The 12025-nt window shown below is 41.5% G+C and overlaps 1 protein-coding gene across 5 annotated transcripts in view; it reads right to left on the minus strand.

The window, feature by feature from the left end:
• Window positions 1–12025, minus strand: part of LPP (LIM domain containing preferred translocation partner in lipoma) — a 331939-nt gene that overhangs the window by 81888 nt on the left and 238026 nt on the right. For all 5 annotated transcript variants that reach the window (XM_088170915.1, XM_088170914.1, XM_088170913.1 and 2 more), the window contains one exon: window positions 1773–1896. In XM_088170915.1, the coding sequence (XP_088027041.1) occupies window positions 1773–1896 (124 nt within the window). The remainder of the gene's footprint in view (window positions 1–1772; window positions 1897–12025) is intronic.

A 12025-nucleotide genomic window follows, 5' to 3' on the forward strand; every position in this document is an offset into this window, starting at 1 on the left:
TTCAGCTTTGCAGCTTCATAAATACAAGTGGTAAACAAAACTAAAGCTTCACTTCAGGAAGCAATTTCCGAGCTGTGAGGAGAATTAATCACTAGAACAGCTTATCAGGATAGGTGGTTGACTCACTATTGCTCGAAGTTTTTAAGATAAGATTAGATCTTTTTTTTTCTTTTTTAAGTCATGATTCAATCATGTTTCTGGGAGAAACTAAGAGTAGGACATTAGCCAGTATAATGGCAAGGTCCCTTCTGACCTTGGAGCTTGTGAATCTTCTTTGTTTATCTGCCTACCTTCTTGGGCTGAAAGGAGAACTGAATGGGCTTTGGTCTATCAACCAACTCCTGCCACACAGTTCTGCATTAAGAAAATTGCTGTAATCAGATCTCATGCTTCAGGGCTTCAGCCATTTGCCTGAAGTTTCTCCCTCTTGCCTGCCCAGCTAATGGCTAAGTACATGTTATGTTTATTTGGCTGTAGCTTCATGTTTAAAACATCAGAGAGTGAACCCAAATGGCTATGGGCAGAGATAAGTCAAAGGCAGCAACACAGAAAATGCTCCCTGGTTATTTTCTATTCAGTTAGCCATTTCTGTTCACACCTCAGATCTTTGATAGTCATCAATTCAGATGACTATCAGTGTTTACAGAGAAGACATTTTGATTATTAGGGCGCAGCCCACAGAAGGTTATAGGTACTGATAGAGAATTGGGACTGATACTAACCCCACCTAAAAGGGCAATGTTTGTTTGACGAGAACACCTTAATCTTCTCATATTATCAGATCCTTGTCACTGCAAGATCCTTGTTTGTTAATGAAACTGTGGTCCCACCCGCTTTTTGATTAAACCGGACCATGAAAATTTCCTTAAGCCAGAAATATTTTGGTCCAACCAAACTCTATAGCAAATACACCTGGGGGCAATCTAAATAAATTTTTAAGAAATGATGACATAAAGGAAGATAAAGGACACAAAATGAATGACCTGCCCCAGTCTTTAACTCCACAAACTACAGCAGTTTGTTTCATAATAACATCATTACCCAAGCCTGTAAGAAACCAAGCACACAGGCAGATCCATCGATAGTGCCCAAGATTCTTGCTTTCAATGCAGAGTTCAGAGACCTTATTACCTGTGTTTCATGTAAAGGCAAGATATAATTCTACACCTATAGATGCCTAAGATAATTATACTCTATACCACTTAAGAAGGAAATTAGATGCTTATCTTTTTCCCGGTACGGAAGATGACACTGTTATGAACCAATCAGTCCAGATTTGTCTTACTTGTATTTGTTGGATCCAGTTCTGGGTCCCCATGTGTAACCAACCTGATTGACTCAAAATGGATTTCCTTTTAATCTGTGCCAGCACACAGAAAATGAAAATCCATGCCTTGGAAGCAGAACACATTTACACTGCCAGATTTTTTTGCAGCTGCAATGAGAAGGGATGGGGCAGGCAGGCACAGCAGCAACCGCACCTGAATTCAGACTGGTAGCCTGGAAGCTGGGGACAGATGGTGTGAAAATGAACCAGACACTGAAAAATTCAACTTTATATCCAGTAAGACTATAAACATACAGTGAGTGAGCATGAGATTTATGCTGAAATTACAGAGGAATTCCTATGGATGATTACACTTCCAGCCCAAGCATGGAAAGCACATCCATCAGCACGAGTGTCACTACGTTACCAGTGCAGCTGTCAGGCCTGCCATTACTGATCCCAGTAAATACAGAAGAGGGCCACAGACACTTGTGACATGGCTCACCAAAGTAGTCATCAGAGGGAGGATTCTCCATGTCATACAGCATTTTCTTGGTCAGATGTTCCAGCTCATCCTCAGGCCTGAAGGCAGGAGTGCTTGATGCAGGTCCAGAGCTTGGATACCCACTCTGAAAAAAAAAAAAAAAAGAAAAGCCTGTGATGTGGTAAAAAAGCATCCAAGCATCCACACAGTAAGGGGTCCATATTGGCTGTTCAGTGTTGAACATCATTCTTTGTCTTATTTTTCTTAAGACCCAAGGGATTCAAGCAAGTAAGCACCTTACTTAATGTAATGAAAATGGACTCTGAAGAACATCCAGTGAAGTACTATATATCCTCCTAGAATGGGAAGTATCCTGTGCCTCATAATTAGATGTCTACTGGGTAGCACATAATAATAAATAAAGCAGAAGATTATTCCAAGAATAACATGATATAAATGTTCTCCAAAACTGAAAAAGGCATTGGAAGCATTTAAGTTTGGACTTGGTAGAAGTTTCCATCACTTAACAACACAACATAAAAGATAATTCTACAGTGGTAGAGTATATGGACAAAGACAGATAATCCCAAGCTCCCAGTTACTTTCTCTTCTTGTTTGTTTCCACACAAATCCTGCTGTTAACATTAGTGAGATCAGGAGCTGGTCCACAGGATTCTAGTACTAGAGATACAAAGGTTTTAATACATGTGTAGAAACTGAGATCTCTTGACCTTCATAAGCTAACAGCTGCATACTGTATTTGCAGCCTGTCTCAGAGAGTCTTCTTCCTGGAAAACACCAGAAGTATGGCATATTTTGAGAAGCATAGAAATTGTCCTATGCCTAGAAGTTTCTTAGAAGAAGCTAAGTTTGGTGTCCATAAGGAGAAACTCAGTCATTTCAGGATTAAAAAATGCTGACACCAGCTCTCCTTGTGTGCCCTGCTTTCTTGGAAGACTTGCATATGAAAACTAACTTATTTATAAAACACATCATTTCAGCAAAGCGAGTGATTTAATTGATTAATTGCTGCCTACATCAAGGATTGGACCTTTGATATGAAACAAGGAAACATTTTTTCATTCTCCTTAACTACTAAAATAGCAAGAAAATGTAAAATCACTGGAGAAACAATACACTGACCACTTCTAGGGACTACATGTGACATGATGAATCTTTATTGAGCTAGTGATGTTCAATAGCAAACAGTGGCTTTAAAGCACTGCACTTCGAGAGAATTAACTATATGCTGCCATGCTTTTTTCTGTCAGGCAAGAAGGAGATTTCAAATGATACATCAATCAATTAGAGAAGGTCTCAGAACAGCACTTTGCAATAATACTTCAATCATTCATTCCCAAAACCCAAACACCTGCATGTTCCTGATGCCATCATACTTACTTTTCTAGGCTAAGCTGAACCATCACCCTTCTCACTTGTCCAGAGTAGGTGCCTGTGCTCCCTGTAAGGGCTGGATTTGCTGTGCACATACTCAGTGCAGCAGCTGCACCCTCTGACTGCCCAAAACCACTCTGTAGCAGAGTAGCAGCAGTTCACAAGGGAGAGGGGCAGCATGGTCCCCTAGGGAAAAAAGTGTACCTGGAATAAGCCCCAGGCTGGATGAATTTCCTTGAAAGGCTGTTCAAGGTCTGTTTGCCACAAATTCAGCTTCTTTGACTGAGAACCAATATTGGACCCAGCATACATTCAGGTTTTCCCACAGATGTTTTCTTTTTCTTTTTGCTTATGAATTTTTTTTCTGAACAACATTTAAGGGTTTTGTGCACTTCTCCAGGAATTCTGGTTGCCTAGCAGCTGTCCTGAGGAAGCTGTTGAGCATCTGGAAATGCTGAATGTCCACATAAGAGCAGTAAACTTTTTTGTACAAATGCAACCATGCTGATGTGTTTGAGTTATCAAAACCTTTTTCACATGGGGAGGCAGGCAGTATGGTACACCTGCATTTGCCTTCCAAGTCATGTAAGTGTCATCTCTGTGGGATACATATTTTGGAGTGGATAAGGCCATACATTCGACTAGAAGTTCTAGAAGCAGGTATTTGACCCAGAACACCCAGACTCCTTTGGCCAGATCTTTGTGACTTTTTTTAGAAGGGCTAGTCTACGACTACTTCATTAGAATTAATATATAACATCATCCTAAAAAAAAAAAGAAAAGTTTATTAATAAGTCAATTAGAGGTGTCAAATGCAAGACAATCTTGGAACAACCTGTTTTTTCCCTTTGCTCTCTTGTTCCTAAAAGCTGATCACAAATCTTGCCTGAACATATATTTTAACACAGCAAGTGCAGCCAAGGATTTATTAGCTTGAGAAATCAATCTGGCAACTGAGCTTCTTGAGGTCCCATTCCAGGTGTTGTACCTATTTCAGTTTCCATGCAGAAAAGCATGACCACTGCCATTCCATCAACAGAGACTCTTTTCCTAGACTTGGCATGGAGGAGATAGCACGGTCTGAAGCTGATGATGGCCCCCATCCCTGTATTTCCCATTAGTCATCACCAGCCTCTTCTGCTGGGCTCTGTCCACACATCATCTGAAACACTGCCTTTACCCTTGGGCCCTGTAATATAAATGGACCAAAACAGAAGGCACAAGCCACAGACTGTTCACAAAAAAGGTCAGTGAGCTATGTGGAGCTGAAGAGATTTGCCCAGCATCACACGTGGGCTCTAAGGCAAAGACAAATCCTGCACCCAGGCTGCTGGGAGCCCCACACTTTGCAGCCTCAGACCTACACTGGACACTCTGCAACCCAAAGCCACTGCACCTGCAGGCCACCACAGCCAAGCTTTGGCAGGAGGTGAGTGAAGCCTCAGAGGGGAGGCCCTCTTTTCCATGCTGACTTCCCATACCTCCTAACTAGAGAACCCTCCATAACTAATTCATAAGGGCTTGGACTAGGCCCTTTAAACTGAAAGACCAAAATCTGCAGATTTTCAGTTTTGTCTGGCTCTCTTTGGTTTTGGAGGCCACACTGTCTCATACACACAATAAATAGGCTGCTCTCGTATTTTATCTACATTGCACTGTTCCAAACCAGGCAGATTTCCTATCCAGTACCCAATGTCAGCAGAAATAACAAATACCAACCACAATGTTATGAGACACTTTAACTTATTTTGACTAAAATGCTATGCCTTTTTGACCAGCATTCAGGTAGTGCTAGGCACATCTTTTTCCTCCTCCCATGGCACATGCTGACTACGTGACTCCAGGAAAATGCATTTCATGCATATGAACATGCTGTTTGCTGGGACATGCACACAAACATAGAGAGGAAAGTGTATCCTTAGTCCAATATAAAATGCTTGTTTCAGCAAAACAGTTTCCTTCCTCCTCCTTTGTTAGGTCACGGTAAAAATATAACTCCGGCTTTCCTTACAAAACAGAGTTGTGGTGTTGTTGTTTATATTAAACTTCCTCTATTTTCTCCTGATCTGAACAATAATCAAGGCTGCCTAGAAATTCAATGTGCTGTCTGATCTACCAGTTAACTTCATGCATTCTCTTTTCTTCATGATGCCTCAATGCACACAAATATCCACTTCCTTAGCTAGACACAGGTCAAAGAAAGGGACTGCATTGACTTGTAGACCCCAAGCACCATTGTGTCTGGTTAACCACAGAAGCATCAGGGATGATAAACTGACCCACAAAAATGGAACAGAGCTCACAAAAAGCTGGCAGGAGGGGCTATGCTTTGGAAGAACAGGCACCCGAGTGCCTCCTTTGCTACTGTCATCAAACACCGAGCAACTTCAGGGAAGAGAAGATTGCAGGAGCAAGCTCAGGAAGAGAAGAGGATTGCAGTAGCATGTGCAGATACAAAAGCATTCCTAAATAAATACTATCCTGGATACTTTGCTGAGATGTTAAGGAAATCACCAGCACTTCCAGGGTTAAGTCCTGTAGCAGAAAGTATCTTCATGCTACAAAGGAAGTGAGCTAATTGCTTGTGCCACTATCAAAATGCTGCAACAACATCTGGCTCATCTTCCTTATTAAAGTTCAGTTCCTGAAAAGCCAGGTCAAAAGAAGCAGTCGTGTGGAATCACTGCATAATTATTTTGGTACACAAAGCTGATACTTGTTTCAGTGCTTCCCTGGCACATGTTTTCTACTCCAGACCTGTCTCAGATGTAAGGGCTGCCCAGGGAGCTCTGCAGTCAGTCTGGTGCATTTGCCAACAAGAACCTTCCTCATTCCCACATAAATATTTACCCATATGGGTAAAAACTGCAGTGCAAAATCTGCAAAGATATATGAATATGATGCTGTGATGAATGCACCATCATTCAGAACACACTGTATGTGGTAATTTTTCTTGTCCATTTGAAAATATTGTCGAAGAAGCTTCTTCTCTCTGGGAGAAAATAACTTCAATTACGTGTTCTCAGTTAAAGAAACGTGGAAATTATCTTCTTTTCAGAAGGTAGTGTTAGCTGAATTTGGAATTGAAAGGCAGCCAGAAACATCTTTCACTGATAGTTACTTTCTCTTCATTTTTTTCCTCCTGCTTCAACTGCAAAAAGTTAGTCCTCTCACTTCACTCACCAAAACTAATCGTCAGTTAAAAAGTATTGCAGCATAGTATTTTGTTTAATGGTTTGACAAAGACCACATTTTTTTTAAAGTTATTGACTGTCCGAAACAATTGCAAACTTTCAGAGCAAGAAATCCAGCATAGTGCCACATCTCTCATGAGTTGTGCTCCCAAGGAAGTATCAAGATTGCCTACAGCTGTAATTCAGTTTACAATTAAGGCCAACTCTTACAGAGTAGATGCACTAGCAAAAATATTTCAATTCTTGATTTATTTTCCCAGTGAAAGGTTACAGCTGCCAGAGTACATAAAGATTCCTGAAAAGAGGATTCTGCCTGGAATCCTTGCAGCACACACGTTCCTGGGTTTACTCCTGCTCAGAGGATAGCTCATCAGGATCCTCTGAAGAAGCTGCCCTGCATGAGGAGATAGCCACTGACAGCCAGTGCCCTCCAGCCCACACCAAAAGGCCAAAATTTCAAGTGTTGGGCTGCCAGGAGAGAGGGCTCTTCTGGGACATGCCAGAGTGGAACAAGCCACTGGTTCCCTCGCTGCCTACCTGCCCTGCCATTCCACCAGCAATCCAGAACGTGCAGTTCTGCCAGCAGAGCCCTCATTTGCTTAACACTGCCTGGCTTTGAAATAGGACAGTTTTGTAACTGCTTCAAAGCTCTAGAGGATATTTTTCTTTATTTTTAAACTTCATTATTGCAACTGTATCCTCACTTAGCTATCCATGCACATTGCCTGTTCTAATCCTGCTAAGCTCTTAGTTTCAGTGATCTCTTGTGGCATTAAGCTATACAGAATTTAAGTAATAATAACAATAAAAGTATTTTTCTCCGTTTTAACTTCACAGCCTGCAATTTTGCACAATTGTCAGTATTTTTTTTTATGCTGTGAAACTGGGATGAAGATAGGTAGGAAGGGGAGGTATCTTATTGATAGTTTTAAAAGACAGTAGAGCCAGAATGCAAAATCACTATAGAATGGAGACGTTTCCTGGACTTCTGAAAATCAGGCTACTCATACAGATGTCCATTTTGACTCACCAGAGCAGAGCTTTTAGCTTACAGTCACGAACCCAAAATCTTGGTCTTTGTGTACTGATACTGAACTCAACAGGCTCACCGTACATGCATCATAATTACACTGTAAAATGGGTTTAACAATATTTCTGTCTTAATCAGTGCTGCAGAGCTATTCAAGCTTCTGCAACATAAGTGACTACACAGAGACAGAGCATTTTATTAAACATCAAGCGTGGTAACAAATGAACATGACTGTTTTGTCCTTGGATTGTTTTATGCTATTAGATGTAAACAGACTATGTAGCTTTTCTTGCTATTCTTCAAATTCTCACTAATGTTTTGAATCTGGAAGGCCTAGTTATTTTTGCTAGGTATTATAAAAACTGAATACTCTGTAAACACCACTATCTACTTATGGCTTCTGCACAGAGCATGACTGTGTTAAAGGACACCTTCCACTGCTATTCTGGCGAGTCTTTGCTCCTGCTGGGCACTATGGACTATTTATATATTCCCGGTTAACAGCAGATGTGCAATATTTTTGTGGAGCAACACTGACCATTTCTCATTATAAAATACAGAGCAGTGGCTGGTTCTCCAAGTAATAAATTTTTTACATGTTATCTCAGGAAACAGCAGATTTAAGCTATATTTCACATATAAAATATTACATTTTAATGTCCCATTGTTGCTTAAATGTATACACAGAAACAAATGCAGCAATGCATGATCTTGCCTGGGGCCTCTTGGCCCTATCATTACACAAATTACTTGTCAAGGCTTATCTCATGTGAAAAGGGGAGCAGGCTGTTTTGTTTTCTGTTTTTCCATTAACGCCACTTATTTTGGTAACATTTTAGGCACTTTAAAAGAAAGCCAAGAACTCAAGGAACAGCTGGATGGTACTACTGAGAGAGAGAAAATGAGGTACCATTATTATACCCATATACAAATAAAGAGACTGTACCTTTTTAGCCCTATGTTTTTGGCTGGAAGAGCTCAGTCTGTTCCATAAAATTACATCAGGAGGTCCAATGCTTACTCATCTATTTGTTTCAAGATCAAAGGCTTTATTCTGCTCTAAGATGCTTGTCTTGCCACATCTCTCTAGGCTCAGAGTCAAGCACTCTCTTACTCCCATGGATCATCACCAGCAATAAAGAGCCTACAGGCTGCTTATCAACTCCCCTCCTCTTCCCATCATAACACTATGGGCTTCCAGGATGGCCTTCAAAGCACTAATTAATTAAGCATTATATTTACTGCTATCAACAGGTCAAAATCTGCATTTCAGAGTAGGAGCCATAAGCTTCCATAGGAGATAACAGTCTCACAGCTTTGACCCCAAGCTGCACAGCAAACTGCAGTACAAGAGCTTGAATTCACTTCTTGACATCTTGGCTATAGATCCTGGGGTGCACAGTGCATCTAGGACTCCATGCTTGGGCAGGTGGTGAGCCTCAATTTCTGTACAGGGCTCCCTTGTGCCAGTCCAAGGTGGCACTACTGAAAGCATCAAGCTCCAGTGGCAGTGACTGGCACTCCAAGGGCTCACGGTCTTGCCACCAACCAAGCCACATTCCCATCTAATAGGACAAGAACAGAGGCAAATCTAATAAAAATGGGAATGCTTCAATAGTCATACTGATGAGAAGGGATGTGTTTGCTGACATGGTACTCAACTCTCCCTGATGATTCATTGCCGCCATGAAACGACTGAAAGAAGCAAATTCCTTCCACAGCCTATCTTTCCAGAAGCACCCTTAAAATCCAAGGAAATAATTGAGCTTGGCCCTTTATGATGTTTTTCATTTGCAAAGCCCTTCAGAAGGCAGAGCAGAAGCGTTTCCACAGACAGTGTGGGGTGACACGGGATGCTGGGCTCACACCCGTGGCCGGCGTGGCGACCGCAGCGCCCAGGGAGCTCCCCAGAGCTCCCTCACCACCATTCACCCCCAGAGCTGGGCTGGACCCGGTGCCCTTGCACCAGCACCACCTGCCCTGCGGTTCAGCTTCGGCACCCAGCGAAAAAACAGGCGGCCCCAGCTGCGAGGCTTTAGCAGGTAACAAAAACAGAAGTGCCGGGGCATCACTTGTTTCAAAAGAAAAATAAATCTCACCATTTTAATGGTACTAATTTTGCATGTGAAAGTTGCATTCATACTGTATTAACAGTTTAAATATAGCTTTCTTGCCAGAAGCCTGAATAGGCTAGAAAAGATACTTAAAACATGCAAATTGTGTTTCTGTTTTAATACACAAAGAAACCTAAAATCACATCACTTTCCATCACCAAGACAGGTTTTAATATAAGGTTTTTTCATGTGAAAACTGTAACAGCAAACAAATGGTTAACCAAGTGTGTTTAACCCACTATTTCTAGTCTCACTTTTAGTCAACTGTGACATGGGCCATTACACTTCCCAGGACACCAATGACTTAAATGAAGACTACATATTTTGCTTAACATTAAAAGATTATATATATAAATTACAGCATTAAAAAAAAAAAAGCCTTCTCAGACTGGAGCGGGTGCTTGATTCAACATCCATAGCATTGGAGGGTAGGATTTCTGAGCTTTATCCTCAGCAATATTCTTAACCAGGCTGATCCTGCACCCTGCTGTTATAAATGGTGTTCATAATGCTTGGCTGTCTCAAGAGAGTTTGAGAGGCTCAATGAACTCTTCATTACAAAATGCTTTGAGATCCTTGAATGAAAGATGCTGAATGAGTACAAATCATGACTATTATTAATTACCTTTACTAGCCAAAATTGTGCCTCCTTTCACTCACATGTGCCTACATTTTTTCTTTTAAGATTATAACATCTTCAAAACAAACACTCGTCTCCCAACATGTCCTCAGTAGTCTTGTATAAATAAAAGTGATAAGAATAATATTTGAGGAAACAATAGTGTGGCAAAAGCAAATTACGTTCCTGCTGGACTCAGAAGCTTCTTCCTTATTTCACAACTGGGAGATTTCTCCAATTTACTCATATTCCAATCCCAGAATCATTCGTTCTCTTTTCCTTATGCATATCTGCTTTCATTCTAAGAGCTTTCCTGTTTTTTCTTTAATTTTGCACAGGCCGTGTTTCTTGAGGTTACTGGAGGGTGCCAACCCCTTTTAACAAAATGGGCATAAGTTCCTTTGGAAAGAAGATAGGGAGCTCCAAACATGCAGAGAGTGTAAGCACTGAGTACAATCCTTCATTTGACTTTGAGTCTCTCAGGTAACTGAGAAAGGGAAAAGGAGGCAGAAATTTAAGAGACAGTCCAGACATCTGGATTCTGCTCAGGCCATCTCAGCCAAGGTGTGCTTCAAGGGTGATAGAAAGTTTTCAAAGTGACACCTTTTCCAGTGATGCAAGAGAAAAGAGAACTTGCAAATAATAATGAGAAGAATGCTACTCATTGAAGTCAGAGGGAGACCTCATTTGTTTGCACCTCCAGGTCTTGTGGTAAAAGACTGTAGAGAAGATTATTCAAAGGATACTGACAGAGCTCAAGACAATATGTAAGCAGTAAAGATCAGAGTTCACCTCATCTCTACTTCAATTAAAGCATCTCTGTATTTTATACCATCTATGTGGATGGTTTTGTGGCTGAATTGCTTTATTGACCTTTAAGAAACTGAAGCTTTACTGCATTTAAAACAACTAATTCTCTTCATGAAGAGCCCTCTGCAGGTATCTGTAGGTCGCCTGGATCTCAGCTCAGTCATCTAACATCATGCCAAGTACCATTTGCAAACGTGTTATTTAACTCATAAGGAGCAATCGCCCAGCCTGTCAATGTTGAGCAGACCACACCGCTACCAGCAAGCCCTGGCCTCTCTCTCTATCTCCAGCGCAAGCAAGGACAACGGCCTCTTCACAAAATTACCAGGCTAGAATTGGCCATCACTGGTGATTAAAAAGTTACAGAACCCTTCACCTTCTGTTATATGGAGGTCCCCACCAAAAGCAGGCAGTTGGCTCACAGACCTGATACTGCTTGCTCACATGAGAGTCTGGGGAAGGGTTTGGCAGCCAGCTCATGGCACAGCTGCACCCACAAGGCATTGCCTGCACTTGCAGGTGCTACTGATGTGCTGAGCATCAGGCAGAGGACAGGACACACTGGCAGTAAAGAGGGAGGTGGTGAAATTAAACAGTGCCATCAGGAGCAGAGGGAGAAAAGGAGGAGGAAAGAGTGAAGGGCTGCAGCCTCCAGTGAGTGTCATCTTGACAGCCTAAGCACTACTGCTTTAGAAGAGACTTGTATATGTTTCACTATGAATTACCTCAGGATAATCAGAAATAATATTTTCAGAACAAAGCAGTGCCAAATTCTATACTGCACTTGGAGGAAAAAGGCCAGGGTAAATGCCCGTCATCTAGATTATAATTTATTTCACCCAATGTACTTACAAAAATGATCTCTCATTTGGCTCACAGCAGTAGAAATTTCTCAACAAAGTCATAATTCTCCTGTAATAGAGTCCAGGGCAGTAAAGTATTACTTAAATAAAAGCTCCAAGTCTCCCTTGAAAAACTGTCCCTGCTCAGGAATTTCCCACAATCACAAGAGAAGGCAGCTAAGAAAAGGGCAGCAAGAGAACAGGAATGATTTTTCCTCAGAGAGAACCACAGGCTGAAGACCCAGCACATCCCAACTGGTGGCCAAATCG

This window comes from Sturnus vulgaris, chromosome 10 (genome assembly GCF_052056855.1).
Source record: "Sturnus vulgaris isolate bStuVul1 chromosome 10, bStuVul1.hap1, whole genome shotgun sequence".
Taxonomy (NCBI): Eukaryota; Metazoa; Chordata; class Aves; order Passeriformes; family Sturnidae; genus Sturnus; species Sturnus vulgaris.